This window comes from Mercenaria mercenaria, chromosome 5 (genome assembly GCF_021730395.1).
Source record: "Mercenaria mercenaria strain notata chromosome 5, MADL_Memer_1, whole genome shotgun sequence".
NCBI classification, from domain to species: Eukaryota; Metazoa; Mollusca; class Bivalvia; order Venerida; family Veneridae; genus Mercenaria; species Mercenaria mercenaria.
Window position 1 is genome coordinate 62,643,939 of NC_069365.1, and position 18,894 is coordinate 62,662,832.

The following is an 18,894-nucleotide window of genomic DNA, read 5'->3' on the forward strand; positions in this document are numbered from 1 at the left end:
TTGTTTGCGAGCTAAAACATTCTAACTGTAATGCCAACGCTAAGAAATTATTGTTAATCTTATTTTTTTGTAAGTAGGTATCGTAATGGGGGGTGAATCTCCTCATCCATTCATCAAACACTGGAGGATCTTGATCCTCGAGATCAGAGTCGGAAATGTCAAAATCAGACAGGTCTAGGGCAACGCTAATGTTGGACTTTGACGAAAATCCATCAAAACCAGATTCAGTTGAAAATGTATCACTGTTTACACTTTTTTCAATTGTTCTTTTACGTGATGCAGCCATTTTGTTAAGATAGGTAAACAGACTTCTTCGAGGCCACGCACTCACCTGTCTGCATGCTTTATGGGTAATATAATTGGCTGAAAAATGGGCCTGATATTCAAATTACCTGTTACATCATGTCATCTGGGATCTTCCGCCTACTTATCAATGCACAATTTTGGACTATATTTTTTTAAAGGGTGCTCAATAAAACATTTATATTGACCAGTTAATTTGGGGAACTACCAGCACATGTGACTTATGAGTCCTACGATGGGATGTCATTTTAGGTCTAAACTTTAAATAGTAACAGGTATTTTTTACATCCTGGAATTTGAGATAAGATGTCAGTCCACAAGGTGAACTATTATTCATACTGGTCGTTCGTTCAGAAACATAAACAAATCGATGTCAAAAATGAATGCGCTCAGTAGCGCTTGCATATGGAGATAGATAATTGTGCTTGTTGGTGCTTCTATGTAGAGATCGATAGTGACACTCGGCGGTGCTTCCATGCGGGAATAGATAGGGGCGCTCCGGCACGTGTAGGCAGTAATGGGTTAATACTATAATACTAATAAATTATAAGTATGTGAGCAGGGATTCAGAAATCTGCAAATTTACTGGTAACCCATTTGGGTATGATATTGATATTACATTGACAACAAATATTCAAGGATAAAATAGAAAGATGATAATATTAATGTTTGCTGTATAACTTGAGTTAATTTTAAGATATGCACAGTTATATTTACAAAATTGGCTGCCATTTTGATGACGTCATAGATTGAAGGTCAAGTCATGGAACTCAGACCGGCTACATGTCTTTCTGTGACCTTCAGCATTGATCTTTTTTCCAATCATACACACACAGCTACCTACAACAGGTGATCTTGTTTTTAGAAACAGCTGTTGTTTTATTTCCAGGAAAATCCACTCAAACCAAAAAGCCCTTATAGTTTGGATTTTACAAGACAATATCTGCATTTGCGACCTAGGACAGAGCATCATGGTCAGCTACTCAGGTTGAGAAATACTGCCTCCATGGCCATTCATAAATACTTCCAGGTAAGTACATGCCAGTTTCAATCATAAACTTTTGGTCTGTGTGAAGTTAGCAGAATAGCAGAATGGCAGAATAACTCCAGCAGAATAGCAGAACAGCAGAATAGCAGAATAACTCCAGCAGAACAGCAGAATAACTCCAGCAGAATCTCCAGCAGAATCAGCAGCAGATAACTCCAGCAGAATAGCAGAACAGCAGAATAGCAGAATAACTCCAGCAGAATAGCAGAATAACTCCAGCAGAATAGCAGAATAACTCCAGCAGTCCAGCAGAATAGCAGAATAACTCCAGCAGAATAGCAGAATAACTCCAGCAGAATAGCAGAACAGCAGAATAACTCCATCAGAATAACAGAATAGCAGAATAACTCCAGCAGAATGGCAGAATAGCAGAATAACTCCAGCAGAATAGCAGAATAACTCAAGCAGAAAAGCAGAACAGCAGAATAACGCCAGGAGAATGACAGAATAGCAGAATAACTCCAGCAGAATAGCAGAATAACAGAACAGCAGAATCACCCCAGCAGAATAACAGAATAGCAAAATAGCAGAATAACTCCAGCAGAATAGCAGAAAAAAAAACAGCAGAATGGCAGAATAACTCCAGCAGAATAGCAGAACAGCAAAATAACTCCAGCAGAATAGCAGATTAACTCCAGCAGAATGGCAGAATAGCAGAATAACTTCAGTAGAATAGCAGAATAACTCCTACAGAATAAGAGAAAAACTGTAGCAGAATAGCAGAAAAACTCGTGCAGAATAACAGAAAAACTGTAGCAGAATAGCAGAAAAACTCCAGCAGAAAAGCAGAATTACTCCAGCAGAATAGCAGAATTACTCCATAGCAGAATAGCAGAACAACTCTAGCAGAATAACTTCTTTTTCATTTTACCTCGCATCTGTATGTCAATTAAAATTAGCCTTAAACTATTTTGTGGTAAACATGTAACCATAATTTGTTAGAAAACCATTTTTGTCAGTTAAAATTACATCTTTAGGACCGACGTTATAGATTATACATCTCGCATATTACCCCGCACAATCAACATTAGCGTAAGGTAGAAGAATAGCAGAATAACTCAAGCAGCATAGCAGAATAACTCCAGCAGAATAGCAGAATAAATCCAGCAGAATAACTCCAGCAGAATAGCAAAATAACTCCAGCAGAATAGCAGAATAACTCCAGCAGAATAGGAGAATAACTTCAGCTGAATAGCAGAATAACTCCAGCTGAATAGCAGAATAGCAGAATAACTCCAGCAGAATAGGAGAATAACTTCAGCTGAATAGCAGAATAACTCCAGCTGAATAGCAGAATAGCAGAATAACTCCTTAAAAGTTTTGAAATGTGAATGGCGTTTTATGACAATACTGTATGGTGAATACAACCTTCTCTTTCATATATAAATCACCACCACAAAGGTATTTTCTTTTCTAATATTTTTCAAGGTTTAGTGAATAATCATCCAATTTTAGAAGTGAGACTCTCAAAATTTTGTAAGACAAGTAATATGAGCGGAAAAAGCAATTTATATAAAGTACATGTTGCTGCTTTGGTCAGGCCATTTTTAATTTTTTTTTGTCTCCGTGTTTGGAACTTACAGGTCATTTCAAATGAAATTTTTATAGGATTATTCTATGTTTTACCCAGAAAGTATATCAAAATATAAATGCTCATGGTTTTACATACTAGTAATTGAAATGCTTTTTTTGACAAAATGCTTTTCAAAAGTTTTTAAACATTTTTCTCTTTTGATCATCCATATCGGTACATTCTATGGGCCGGCAACTGTCAGCCTAAGGTAAAAACAAGTTTTGCAATCAGCAGCCGAGGTGGAAAATACTCAATTCTGTTAGAGTGAAGGATATACCAATGAAACAGGCGTTTCCACGGGACACTTGTTCTTTTTTGCTGTGTATTTACGAGCCCTTTTGGCAGATATACGCAACAATTGTCTTAAAGTAACGGAAACTGTGACAAATGTGTTGTAGGCACGATATCAACACAAAGTTCTTAGATCGTTTTTACTCTTCTGTTAAAGCTTTTCTGTAAGATAATTAAAGCAGTGTTTCTGTGCATTAATACAAAATCATGGAATTAATAGCAAAAATGTCTATAAAAGGCTGCTTTCAGTTCAGTATTTGCAACGGTACGCTTCAATATTCAGAAATTTTGTTGTCACCGGTACACTTGTAGGTAAATGTATAGGGGTACACTCTATGGTTTATTTTCTTTTTTGTCTAAAAGCTAAGTCAATGGACATCTCAACTCAATAGTATATGCAAGTTCCTAGAACTGTGCAGAAAATTTGAATACAATTAATACAGCAACATAAGGTTATACATATAGTTAGCTGTATATCAATACAGGAACATTAGGCGACACTAGTGATGATAATCGGACAGCATTATGATAATCGATTAATCGGATATAATCGGAAGGCCTTCCGAGCTATTAATCGGAAAATAATCGGACTTTAACACTGAACCTTCTGTAACGTATTAACCATTAGCTCCCTTGACTAACTGTATTAGCATATATTTAGCAGGAGTAATATAATTTGTGTGTGAAGTTTTAGCCCTTGTATGCACATATCAATGTGGCTAATTAAAAAGTATCTTTTATTTATTGAGTATAATGTGGCATTTTTATATGATTTGCACCCAAACGTTAAAGTCTGTGGGACTATCAGGAGTCCCTGAGAAACTGACTATGCTGTCAGACCTAACACACCTCAATAAAAAATGCTGTTTTGTTCCACTTTGTACATTTTATTATTGGTTCAAACTTCATACCCTCCAATTATTTATTTCTAATTTTCTATGTATAACTATTTCTTGTTTATAAAATCATACATCTACAGCTGCATATTAAAATATATATCTAGAAGCACAATGCTGATTAACACTAGGAAGTAAATCAACCTACATTACGAACGTGGGAGGGGTACCCTTATTTATGGTCTTTACAGCATAATCGGCAAACGACAATCCCCATTTTTAGCTCACCTGTCACATAGTGACAAGGTGAGCTTTTGTGATCACCCTTTGTCCGTCGTCAGTCTGTCCGTCCGTCCGTCTCGTGTGCTCGTGCATCAACAATTTCTTGTCTGCACGATAATGGTTTCATTTATGATTTTATTTTAACCAAACTTGCACACAACTTGTATCACCATAAGATCTCGGTTCCTTTCTTGAACTGGCCAGATCCCATGATAGGTTTCAGAGTTATGGCCCCTGAAAGAGCCAAAATTAGCTATTTTGACCTTGTCTGCACAATTACAGCTTTATTTATGATTTGATTTTTATCAAACTGGCACACAACTTGTATCACCATAAGATCTTGGTTCCTTTCTTGAACTAGTCAGTTTCCATTATGGGTTCCAGAGTTATGGCCCCTGAAAGGGTCAGAATTAGCTATTTTGACCTTGTCTGCACAATAACAGCTTCATTTATGATTTTATTTTAACCAAACTTATACACAACTTGTATCACTATATGATCTTGGTTCCTTTCTTGAACTGGCCAGATTCCATTATGGGTTCCAGAGTTATGGCCCCTGAAAGGGCCAAAATTAGCTTTTTTGACCTTGTCTGCACAATAGCAGCATCATTTATGATTTGATTTTAACCAATCTTGCACAAAACTTGTTTCTTCACAAGATCTTGATTCCTTTCTTGAACTGGCCAGATTCCTTCATGGGTTCCAGAGTTATGGCCCCTTAAAGGTCCAAAATTGGCTATTTTGGCTTTTGCAGCCATATAGATACTTCATTTATGGTTTTATTTGATACAAACTTCCAAAATATCTTCAACAACAATAAATCTTGGATTCCATGACAAATCAAATCCATTCGTAGGTTCCAGAGTTATTTTATATCTGATTACCTCCCCTGATTGTAATCAAAATGGATTTATATCAGTAAGTACTTATAGAACTTATTTGAAATTTCATTATTGTCATTAGTTGGACTGAGCCAATGAGGGTAGATAACTATGGATTTTATGTCAAATTACCTCCCTTTATTTCAAATTAAAATTGGTATATCTCCGTAACTAATGAAGATACTGATCTGAAATTTCATTTATGTCAACAGATTTATTTGGCAGATCCTTCTTTTGTTAACTGACAATCATTTTGTTTTTTTAATTACTTCCCTTTTACATTACTATAAATAGCTTGTTTTTAGTAACTTTTTTATTATTGGCTGTAGGGAAAACCTAAGACCACTTTTCTGTGGTACAACATGGATGGTACCTCCAATTTTTAGGTGTATTTTGACATATCTGTACCTTGTAAGAATTTTTTTTTTCTTTTTGGTTTAATTTCTTCCCTTTGTTGTTCCTGTCCTTTGGACTTAGATATTTTTTCTGAGGACCTTCTTGTCCCCAAGTGCAATGATAACAGGTGAGCGATATAGGGCCATCATGGCCCTCTTGTTTAATTTTCTTTCACTGTTGCACCTTCACATATCTTGTAGAATCCAAACTACTTCCACACTGGTGGTATAGTCTTCCCTGCATAGGGGAATATAGTTTTGATTTCATTATTATTTTGATCAAATACAGTATGCTTTGCCTCGGTTTTGAAGGGTGGAAAAGAAATAAACCTAAAGAGGAAATACCACCAAAAAGACGCGTAACTCCCGAATAGGCTTAAAACTAGCATAAGTGTCAAATAATCGATTATGCAAGTTCATAATCGATGTCGGCGACTTTGGCTCATTCAATGATCGACAGTCGATTGTCGGCGACAATCGGAACATCACTAGGCGACACAGTTCGCTATATATCTGTATTTTACAGTGTAGCCCTGAGTGGTGTTTTTTTCTACGATTTAAAGGTCTTTGAGCATGTTAACATAAAAGGAAGTGTAAATGTTATAGCTGTACAAACGCTGTTTACTCATATCGAACTTTCAATTTTTCTAATAATCGGTATTATCTTTTTTGACACATTAAATAAAGAAGCCTTTTAAATGATTTAAGCTAACGAATTTGCTTCATTTAATCTTTCCTCTAAATGATGACAATTCTAGAAATTGTAAGATCATTATTTCACTTACCTTTTGCAGCGTTTATATTACCACCCTTATTTTCCATTGAAGTCAGTAGTAAAAGTCTAATTTTGGACAAAATTTTGGGTCATTTTCGTAGATATATTGCGCAAAATATGAAAAACGGAAACAATAGTTGTTTTTGCTTTGGCGATGTTTCAAAGAAAAAATATTGCTCAACTCAACTTTGTAAAACTGAAATGAAACTTTTTTTTATTTCGCTTACCCTTTGAGCCTTTAAATCGTAGAAAAAACACCACTCGGGGCTACACTGTAAAATACAGATATATAGCGAACTGTGCCGCCTAATGTTCCTGTATTGATATATAGCTAACTATAGGTATAAACCTTATGTTGCTGTATTAATTGTATTCACATTTTCTACACAGTTTTAGGAACTTGTCAAAACGATCTAAGAACTTAGTGCTCATCATCGTGACTATGACATATTCGTCACAGTTTCCGTTACTTTAAAATTGTTGCGTATATCTGCGAAAAGGGCTCATAAATACACAGCAAAAAGGTTATAGTGTTCCGTGGAAACGTCTGTTCCATTGTTATACCTTTCACTCAAACAGAATTGGGTATTTTCCACCTCGGCTGCTGATTGCAAAACTTGTTTTTACCTTAGACCAACAGTTGCTGGCCCATAGAATGTACCAATATGGATGATCAAAAGAGAAAACTGTTTAAAAACTTTTGAAAAGCATTTTGTTGTAAAAAGAAAAACATTTCAATAACTGGTATGTAAAACAATGAGCATTTATATTTTGATATACTTTCTGGGTAAAACATAGAATAATCCTATAAAAATTTCATTTGAAATGACCTGTAAGGTCCAAAAATGGAGACAAAAAAAAAATAAAAATGGCCTTACCAAAGCAGCAACTTGTACTTTATATAAATTGCTTTTTCTTTAAAATTCAAAACTTTTAAGGACACTCTAAGTAGTGAACTTCTATTTTTTGGACAGTTTGTTTTAAAGATATACTCCTGTTGCAAATAGTCTTAAGCACTGATGTTAATTTTCATGCAGATGCGAGTCTAAATAAAAACATTTAGCCTTTTTGTCTTTTTAGCTCATCTGATTTTTTGAAAAAAAATGATGAGTTATTGTCATCACTTGAGCGGTTGTCGGCGTCGGCGTCGGCGTCGGCGTTGCCTGTTTAAGTTTTATGTTTAGGTCAGCTTTTCTCCTAAACTATCAAAGCTATTGCTTTGAAACTTGGAATACTTGTTCACCATCATAAGCTGACCCTGTATAGCAAGAAACTGACTCCATCTTGCTTTTTGCAAGATTTATGGCCCCTTTTGTACTTAGAAAATATCAGATTTCTTGGTTAAGTTTTATGTTTAGGTCAACTTTTCTCCTAAACTATCAAAGCTATTGCTTTGAAACTTGGAATACTTGTTCACCATCATAAGCTGACCCTGTACATCAAGAAACATAACTCCATCTTGCTTTTTGCAGGATTTATTGCCCCTTTTGGACTTAGAAAATCAGTTTTCTTGGTTAAGTTTTATGTTTAGGTCAGCTTTTATCCTAAACTATCAAAGCTACTGCTTTAAAACTTGCAACACTTGTTCACCATCATAAGTTGACCCTGAACAGCAAGAAACATAACTCCGTCCCGGTTTTTGGCAAGATTTATGGCCTCTTTTGGACTTAGAAAATATCAGATTTCTTGGTTAAGTTTTATGTTTAGGTCAACTTTTTCTCTTAAACTATCAAAGCTATTGCTTTGAAACTTGCAACACTTGTTCACCATCATAAGCTGACCCTGTACAGCAAGCAACATAACTCCATCCTGCTTTTTGCAATAATTATTGCCCCTTTTGGACTTAGAAAATCATTTTCTTGGTTGAGTATTATGTTTAAGTCAACTTTTCTCATAAACTATCAAAGCTATTGCTTTAAAACTTGCAACAGTTTTTCACCATCATAAGTGGACACTGTACATCAAGAAACATAACTCTATCCTGCTTTTTGCAAGAATGATGGCCCTTTTTAGACTTAGAAAATCATGGGTAGGACAATATTTCTATTACACAAAAAAAAATCAGATGAGCGTCAGCACCCGCAAGGCGGTGCTCTTGTTTATGTTGTCCTGCTAATCTGCTATTTTGCTATTCTGCTGGAGTTATTCAGCTATTCTGCTTTCTGCTGGAGTTATTCTGCTATTTTGCTTTCTGTTAGCCTTTTTGTCTTTTTTATTTTGTCTATAACTATTCTGCTCTTCTGCTAAATTTTTTCTGCTATGCTGCTGGAGTTATTCTGCTATTCTGTTATTCTGCAGGAGTTATTCTGCTGGAGTTATTCTGCTGGAGTTATTCTACGGTGCCCCTAAAGTGACATGTTACACACTTTTTTTCCAATTAGGTAATGTGAGACTTTTTTTATTTCGTTTAAACGAAATAAGTTATTTCGTTTAAACGAAATGATTTCGTTTAAACGAAATAATCATTTCGTTTAAACGAAATAAGTTATTTCGTTTAAACGAAATCATTATTTCGTTTAAACGAAATCATTTCGTTTAAACGAAATGATTATTTCGTTTAAACGAAATCTTTTTTTTAACTTTGTCCTTTTCCTGTACATACATTTTCTTCTTATTTTGAAGAAACTGTAAATTTTCAAGTGAAAGATCTTCTTTAATCCTGAAACAGAGAAAAATTATCTTTCCAATACACCAATATAACAAAGTTTTGACTTCATCATGCAATCCATACCATCGCTGAAAATATCTTACCTTGTGGACTGAATAGAAAACTTTTGTAATACACTGACATGGGCATAGCAAGCCTGTAATAGATGCACAGACACACATACATGTATGCACGCATAAATTAGGATCTTAACTTAACAAGGCAGAGTATAGTCACACTTAACTTGCCTGTTTACATTCTCTCAGGAAGGGAATTTAACCATAATCATGAACCTAGGTATATATATTTCAAGTTCAAATAAATTGCGCAGCAATCCTAAGGAACGTATTTGTACTTAAAGAACATGAAGTAACAAAGACAAAATTTCTCAGATCTACATTAACATGATTAATCCACATCGGATTTACTTATAAATAAATACTGTAAAAGCAGAAATTTTTGCGAGGGTTTAATATTTGCTACATTCGCGAGGTTTTGACCCAGTGAAAATATGTGCTTTTACAATATATCCTTACCTGAATAGCCTTTCAAGGGCAATGATTTCGTTTAAACGAAATAACTTATTTCGTTTAAACGAAATAACTTATTTCGTTTAAACGAAATCATATCATTCTGCTATTCTGATGGAGTTATTCTGATGGAGTTGTTCTGTTATTCTGCTGGAGTTATTCTGCTATTCTGCTGGAGTTATTCTGCTATTCTGATGGAGTTATTCTGCTGTTCTGTTATTCTGCTGGAGTTATTCTGCTATTCTGCTGGAGTTATTCTGCTATTCTGTTATTCTGCTGGAGTTATTCTGCTGTTCTGTTATTCTGCTGGAGTTATTCTGCTATTCTGCTGGAGTTATTCTGCTATTCTGCTGTTCTGCTATTCTGCTGGAGTTATTCTGCTGTTCTGTTATTCTGCTGGAGTTATTCTGCTGTTCTGTTATTCTGCTGGAGTTATTCTGCCATTCTGCTGGAGTTATTCTGCTGGAGTTATTCTGCTATTCTGTGATTCTGCTGGAGTTATTCTGCTGTTCTGTTATTCTGCTATTCTGCTGGAGTTATTCTGCTGTTCTGTTATTCTGCTATTCTGTTGGAGTTATTCTGCTTTTCTGCTTTTCTGTTATTCTGCTGGAGTTATTCTGCTGTTCTGCTGGAATTATTCTGCCATTCTGCTATTCTGTTATTCTGCTAACTTCACACAGACAAACTTTTGTCATAATTGTAATGACTGACATATGTCAGGATGATTCACCTGCAAAAAGAAAAACATGAAGTCATGAATTTTTCATACTTTCAAGAATTGTTCATGAACTTTGCTTGATAGATTCTTAGAGCTCACTTCATGAAGTTTTATTCATGAAGTGAGGTGTGTCCCACTTCTTGAAGATGAAGAATTATTGAAGGATTCACAAAATTCTTGAAATATTCATGAAATGTTCAAAGATTAAAACATGAATTTTTTAATGAATTTAATGTTCTTAAAATACTCATGAATTATTCACATAGAAAGTGAATCCTGTAATTTTCAAAATGTGTTGTTTTCACAGTGTGCAAAATTGTAGGTCTTCATAATTTATTGTAGCTGCAGTGTGCAGATTTCTTCTCATTGAAATGCTGTAGAAAGGAATCATATAGTGTAGTGGGTGCTTTTTAGTCCCCTACTGGTTGAAAACCAGTTTTGGGGACTATAGGAATGCGCCATTCCGTCAGTCCTTCCATCCATCCGCAATTTCGTATCAGGTCCATAGCTCTGTCATCCATGAAGGGATTTTAGTATTACTTGGCACAAATGTTCCCCATGATGAGACGACGTGTCAGGCGCAAAACCCGGACCCCTAGCTCAAAGGTCAAGGTCAAAATTGGAGATCGAAGGTCAACAGGGCTTTCCTGTCCGGTCCATAACTCTCCAATCCATGAAGGGGTTTTAATATGACTTGGTTAAAATGTACCTCATAATAAGACAATGTGTCATGAATAACTTTCAGGCCCCTAGCTCAAAGATCAAGGTCACACTAAGCAGTCAAATGTTAACATGGCATGAACAGGGTCTGTTGCGTGTCCAGTCCATAACCCTGTCATCCATGAAGGGATTTTAATATTACTTGGCACAAGTGTTCCCCATGATGAGACGACGTGTCTTGCACAAAACCCGGACCCCTAGCTCAAAGGTTAAGGTCACAATTGGAGGTCAGAGGTCAGCATGGCTTTTTTCCCGTATGGTCCATAACTCAAGACTTCCATCCATTAAGGGATTTTAATATTACTTAGCACAAATGTACCTCATAATAAGACAATGTGTCATGCACAACTTTCAGGCCCCTACCTCAAAGGTCAAGGTCACAGCAGTCAAATGTTAACATGGTAAATCAAGGTCTGTTTTGTGTCTGGTCCATAACTCTGTCATTCATTAAGGTTTCGATGGAGGCCTTGAGAAACAAAAATCAAACATCACCAAATCATAGAAAGAAAGAGTTGTTTGACATGAAAATTGAACAGCATGTAAAACATGTATATTACTTTACGAAACAAGTGTCAGTATACTGATATAAACATTGAATTCCGGAAAAGGGCTGCCTAAAGGGGCTCCACTTCCGGACAGTTAAACGGCTTTAAAAACTCACCATTTTCAAAGAACAGTTACACATGTTCGTTTTGATGCATTTGCAATAGCGTGCGAGTGGTGAAATTTCGCATAACAACGTGGAACACAGTTTTCAGCAATTGTTTATCAATAATTCTTTACATATGGCATTCATTTTCAAAGGGAGACAACTGTTCCTGATTATTTTAAGTACAAATGGCATTCATTTTCAAAGGGAAACAACTTTTTTCGATTATTTTAAGTAATCTTTGAGAAAAAGTTGTCTCCCTTTGAAAATGAATGCCATTTGTAAAGAAAAAAAGATAAACAATTGCTGAAAACTATGTTCCACCTTGTTACGTGAAATTTCACCACTCGCACACTATTGCAAATGCATCAAAACAAACATGTGTAACAGTTCTTTGAAAATGGTGAGTTTTTAAAGGCGTTTAACTGTCCGGAAGTGGAGCCCCTTTAGGCAGCCCTTTTCCAGAATTCAATGTTTATATTAGTATACTGACACTTGTTTCGTAAAGTAATATACATGTTTTACATGCTGTTCAATTTTCATGTCAAACAACTCTTTCTTTCTATGATTTGGTGTTGTTTGATTTTTGTTTCTCAAAGCCTCCATCGAAACCTTAAGGGATTTTAATATCACTTGGCACAAATGTTCCCCATGATGAGATGATGTGTCATGCGCAAAATCCGGACCCCTGGCTCAAAGGTCAAGGTCACAATTGAAGGTCAAAGGTCAGCAGGGCTTTTTTTCCTGTCTGGTCCAGAACTCTTGTCATCCATCAAGCAATTACAATATTACTTGGCATAAATGTTCCTCACAATGAGACAACATGTCTTGCGCAAGAACCAGAGCCCTAGCTTAAAGGTCAAGGTCACACTTGAGATCAAAGGTCAGTATGATTTTTTCCTGTCCAGTCTATAACTTTGTCATGCAAGACAGGATTTAAATATCAGTTGGCACAAATATTCCCCTGGATGAGACAACATGTCATGTGCAAAACCCGGGCCCTCGGTCTAACGTCAAGGTCACACTTAGAGGCCAAAAGTCAGATACAAAAATGACTTTGTCCAGAGCATTTCTTCTTCATGCATGGAGGAATTTTGGATGTAACTTGGTACAAATGTTCACCACCATGAGACGGATTGTCATGTGCATAAATCAGGTCCCTTGGTCAAAGGGTAAATTTAAGAATGACTTTGTCTGGAGCATTTCTACTTCATGCATGGAGGGATTTTGATGTAGCTTGGTACAAATGTTCACCACCATGAGATGGATTGTCATGCACATAAATCAGGTCCCTTGGTCTAAGGTCAAGGTCATACTTAAGAGGTCAAAGGGTAAATTTAAGAATGACTTTGTCTGGAGCATTTCTACTTCATGCATGGAGGGGTTTTGATGTAACTTGGCACAAATGTTCACCACCATGAGACGGATTGTCCTGCACATAAACCAGGTCCCTTGGTCTAAGGTCAAGGTCATACTTACAGGTCAAAGGTTAGATTTAAGAATGACTTTGTCTGGAACATTTCTACTTCATGCATGGAGGGATTTTGATGTAACTTGGCACAAATGTTCACAACCATAAGGCACCTTGTTTTTAAAATCATGTCCCTTGGTTGTTACTATAGATAGATTATATTGTTACTTTTTTATTACTGGTCGTAGGGAAAAATCAAAACCACTTTTCTGTGGTACAATATGCATGTTGCATCACATTTTTAGGTGTATTTTGACCTATCTCTTCCTGCTAAAGAGTTGTGGACTTATAATAGAATTTTTTTTATAGGACTGATTAATCCCTTTTTAGCTCACCTGAGCAATTTTTCTGATCGCTTGATGTCCGGCGTATTTTTTAACTGATCTTCATGAAATTTAGTCAGAATGATAACCTTGATGAAATGTAGGATGAGTTCGAAAAGGGGTCATCTGGGGTCAAAAACTAGGTCACTAGGTCAAATCAAAGAAAAACCTTGTGTATGCGATAGAGGCTGCATTTTTCAATTAATCTTCATGAATTTTGATCAGAATGATTGCCTTGATGAAATCTAGGTCAAGTTTGATATTGGGTCATCTGTGGTCATAAAGTAGGTCACTAGGTCAAATCAAAGGAAAAGCTTGTATATGTGATAGAGGCTGTTTTTTTCAATTGATCTTCCTGAAATTAAATCAATATGATAACCTTTATGAAATCTAGGCCGAGTTTGAAAATGGGTCATCTGGGGTCAAAAAGTAGGTCACTAGGTCAAATGAAAGAAAAACCTTGTGTATACGATAGAGGCTGTATTTTTCAATTGATCATGAAATTTAGTCAGAATTATTGCATTGATGAAATCTAGATCAAGTTTGAATAGGGGTCATCTGGGATCAAAAATTAGGTCACTAGGTCAAATCTAAGAAAAACTTTGTTTATGCGATAGAGGCTATATTTTTAGCTCACCTGAGCACAAAGTGCTCAGGGTGAGGTATTGTGATCGCTCACCGTCCGGCGTCCGGCCGTCTGTCCGTCCGTCCATCCGTCCATTGTACATCCGTCCGTCGTCCGTCCACACTTTCCTTTAAACAACATCTCCTCTTAAACCAACAGGCCAATTTTGATGAAACTTCACAGGGATGATCCTTGGATGGTCTTCTTTAAAAAATTTTAAAGAATTGAATTCCATGCAGAACTCTGGTTGCCATGGCAACCGAAAGGAAAAACTTTAAAAGTCTTCTCAAAAACCAGGAGCCCTAGAGCTTAGATATTTGGTGTGAAGCATTGCCTAGTAGACCTCTACCAAATTTGTTCAAATCATGACTCCAGGGTCAAAATTGACCCTGCCTCAGGGGTCACTTGATTTTACATAGAAAAATCTTAAAAAATCTTCTTCTCGAAAACCAGAAGCCTAGACCTTAGATATTTGACATGTAGCATTGCCTATTGGACCTCTACTAAAGTTGTTCAAATCATGACCCCTGGGGTCAAAATTGACCCCGCCCCAGGGGTCACTTGATTTTACATAGGAAAATCTTAAAAAATCTTCTTCTCAAAAAGCAGAAGCCTTAGAGCTTAGATATTTGACATGTAGCATTGCCTACTGGATTTCTACTAAAGTTGTTCAAATCATGATCCCGGGGTCAAAATTTACCCCGCCCTGGGTGTCACTTGATTGTACATAGAAAAATCTTCAAAATTTTCTAAAAATAAACCAGAAGGCCTAGAGCTTAGATATTTGACATGTAGCATTGCCTACTGGACCTCTACAAAATTTCTTCAAATCTTGACCCAGCTCCAGGGGTTACTTCATTGTACATAGGGAAATCTTCATAAATTTGTTAAAATAAACCAGAAGGCCTAGATCTTAGATATTCCATAATTATTTAACATTGCCTATTAGACTTCTACAAACTTTGTTCAAATCATGACCCCCGGGGTAAAATTGGCCCCGCCCCAGGGGTTATTTGATTGTACATCGGAAAATTTTCCAAAAAAATTCTAAAAATCATTAGTTTGACATTTGAAACATGTAGCTCATATTACTCTGGTGAGCGATCCAGGGTCATCATGACCCTCTTGTTGAATTGATCTTCCTGAAATTAAGTCAGAATGATTGCCTTGATGAAATCTAGGTCAAGTTTGAATATGGCTCATCTTGGGTCAAAAAGAAGGTCACTAGGTTAAATCAAAGAAAAACCTTGTGTATGCGATAGAGCCTGTATTTTTTAACTGATCTTCATGAAATTGTGTCAGAATGATAGCCCTGCTGAAATTTAGGTCAAGTTCGAATATGGGTCATCTGGGTTTAAAAACTAGGTCACTAGATCAAATCAAGGAAAAACCTTGTGTATGCAATAGGGGCTGCATTTTACACTGGATTTTCATAACATTTGGTCAGAATGGTTGCCTTAATGAAATCTAGGTCAAGATCGAATATGGGTAGTCTGGGGTCAAAAACTAGGTCACTAGGTCAAATCAAAGAAAAACCTTGTGTATGCGACAGAGGCTGTATTTTTCAATTGATCTTCATGAAATTTGGTCAGAATGATAACCTTGATGAAATCTAGGACAAGTTTGAATATGGGTCACCTGGGGTGAAAAACTAGCTCACTAGGTCAAATCAAAGAAAATACTTGTTTATACTCAAGATTTTTGCTCCAATTTTAATTATAGTTGGTCAGAATATTTTTAGCCCACCATCATCAGATGGTGGGCTATTCAAATCACTCTGCGTCCGTGGTCCGTCGTCCTTCCGTCCGTCCGTCCGTCCGTCCGTCCGTCATTCCGTCCGTCCTTCCGTTAACAATTTCTCGTTATCGCATCTCCTCAGAAACTACCAGGGGGATTTTGACCAAACTTTGTCAGAATGATGTATTGGTACCCTAGTTGCGTCCCCCTGAAAATCAGACTGGTTTAACATTTTTTGAATGAGTTATGGCCCTTTGTTTATTTCTATAATTTACATAGATTTATATAGGGAAAAACTTTGAAAATATTCTTGTCCAAAACCACAGAGCCTAGGGCTTTGATATTTGGTATGAAGCATCATCTAGTGTTCCTCTACCAAGATGATTCAAATTTTTTCCCTTGGGTCTAATATGGCCCCACCCCGGGGGTCAAATGGTTTATATAGACTTGTATAGGGAAAAACTTTGAAAAACCTCTTGTTCAAAACCACAGGGCCTAGGGCTTTGATATTTTGTTTGTGACATCATTTAGTGGTCTTCTGCTAAGATTGTTCAAATTATCCCCCTAGGGTCAAATATGACCCCGCCCCGGGGGTCACATGGTTTACATAGTCTTATATAGGGAAAAACTTTGAAAATTTTCTGGTCCAAACCACAAAGACTAGGGCTTTGGCATTTTTAATGTAGTGGTTCTCTACCAAGTTTGTTCAAATTATCCCCTTAGGGTCAAATATGGCCCCGCCCTGGGGGTCACATGGTTCATATTGACTTGTATAGGGAAAAGCTTTTAAAATCTTCTTGTCAGTAACCTACAACATTCAGATTTGGACCACATGTATGGTTTTGAGTGGCAAGATGAACCTTGACATGAGTTGACCTTGATTTTGACCTAGTGACCTACTTTCACATTTCTGTAGCTACAGCCTTCAAATTTGGACCACATGCATAGTTTTGTGCACTGAAAAAAACTTTGACCTTGACATTGACCTAGTGACCTACTTCACATTTTTGAAGGTACAGGCTTCAAATTTGGACCACATGCATAGTTTCATGTTCTGAAATGAAATTTGACCTTCATTTTGACCTAGTGACCTACTTTCACATTTCTCAAGCTACAGCCTTCAAATTTGGACCACATGCATAGTTTTGTATACCGAAACAAACATTGACCTTTACATTGACCTAGTGACCTACTTTCACATTTTTGAAGGTACAGGCTTCAAATTTGGACCACATGCATAGTTCTGTGTTCCGAAATAAAATTTGACCTTGATTTTGACCTAGTGACCTACTTTCACATTTCTCAAGCTACAGCCTTCAAATTTGGACAACTTGCATAGTTTTGTGTACCGAAATGAACTTTGACCTTAAGATTGACCTAGTGACCTACTTTCACATTTCTGTAGCTACAGGCTTCAAATATAGACCACAAGCATAGGATTGTGTAACGAAACAAACTTTAACCTTGACATTGACCTACTTTCACATTTTTGAAGGTACAGGCTTTAAATTTGGACCACATGCATAGATTTGTGTTCTGAAGTGTAATTTGACCTTGATTTTGACCTAGTAACCAACTTTCACATTTCTCAAGCTACAGCCTTCAGATGGACCACTTGCATAGTTTTGTGTACCGAAATAAACTTTGACCTTAAGATTGACCTAGTGACCTACTTCCAAATTTCTCAAACTACAGCCTTCAAACTTGTTGCACATGCAAAGTTTTGTGTACAAAGAACTTTGTCCTTGAAATTGATCTAGTGACCTACTTTCACATTACTCCGGCTACAGCTTTCGAATTTGGACCATTGCACAGTGTTGTGTACGGAAATGAAATTTGACCTTGAGCTAGTCAGTAAGTCTTGAAATTTGGAACACTCAAAAATGGCACATTGGTGGGCGCCAAGATCACTCTGTGATCTCTTGTTTTCCATGAAATCATGAGGTCAAACATGTTTACACTGTTCTGGTGTGTTATGGTGTGTTACACAGGTGAGCGACCTAGGGCCATCTTGGCCCCCTTGTTTGTTATTTTTGTTACTATAAATAACTTACATGATAACTTTTTTATAAGCTCGTTTGAAAAATGGGGAACGCCCCTGCCGGGCGGCCGGGCAGGCAAGCAGCGTCACACAGACTTAGTCCAGAGCATATCTTCTTCATGCATGAAGGGATTTTGATGTAACTTGGCACAATTGTTCATCATCATGAGACAGAGTGTTATGCGCAAGAACCAGTCCCTAGGTTTGAGGTCAAAGGTCACACTTAGAGGTCAAAGGTGAAATTCTACAATGACTTTGTCCAGAGCATATCTTCTTCATGCATAGAGGGATTTTGATGTAACTTGGCACAATTGTTCATCATCATGGGACGAAGTGTCGTGCGCAAGAACCAGGTCCCTAGGTCTAAGGTCAAGGTCACACTTAGAGGTCCAATGATACAAGAATGAAAGCTTTGTCCGGAGCATTTCTTCTTCATGCATGGAGGGATTTTGATGTAACTTGGCACAGTTGTACACCATCATTAGACGGAGTGTCATGCACAGGTCGCTTCTTTAGAATTACTTCCCTTTGTTGTTACTATAAATAGCTTATATTGTAACTTTTTCATTACTGGTCGTAGTGAAAAATTGAGACCACTTTTCTGTAGTACAACATACATGTTACATCCAATTTTGAGGTGTATTTTGACCTATCTCTGCCTGGTAAGGATTTTTATGTGGACTTTTTAAAAAAAATTTAGCTCACCCCAATCAATGCTCAGGTGAGTTTTTGTGATCGTTTGATGTCCGGCGTCTGTCGTCCGTCAACATTTAGCTTGTGTATGCGATAGAGGCTGTATTTTTATCCCCCGACGAAAGTCAGAGGGATATAGTTTTGGCGTTGTCCGTCCGTCTTTCCTTCCTTCCGTCCGTCCGGAGCCATATCTAGGAAGTGGTTGGGAATATTTATATAAAACTTCATATACATGTTCGCCACAATGAGTTTTTTGCGGCCTGTCAGGTTTCAGTCAGATTGCCGAAGTAACACCAGAGTTATGGCCCTTAGAAATTTCTAGTGTTAACTATATATGGTACTATAAATATGGCAAT

The 18,894-nt window shown here is 36.9% G+C and overlaps 1 protein-coding gene across 4 annotated transcripts in view; it reads left to right on the plus strand.

Annotated features, from left to right (window-relative positions):
• LOC123557401 (probable asparagine--tRNA ligase, mitochondrial) overlaps window positions 1-18,894 on the plus strand; it is a 335,510-nt gene that overhangs the window by 81,128 nt on the left and 235,488 nt on the right. For 3 of the 4 annotated variants that reach the window (XM_053543755.1, XM_053543756.1, XM_053543758.1), the window contains exon 4: window positions 1,193-1,333. The exons of the other annotated variant lie outside the window; for it this stretch is intronic. In XM_053543755.1, the coding sequence (XP_053399730.1) occupies window positions 1,193-1,333 (141 nt within the window). The remainder of the gene's footprint in view (window positions 1-1,192; window positions 1,334-18,894) is intronic. 4 annotated transcript variants of the gene reach the window in all.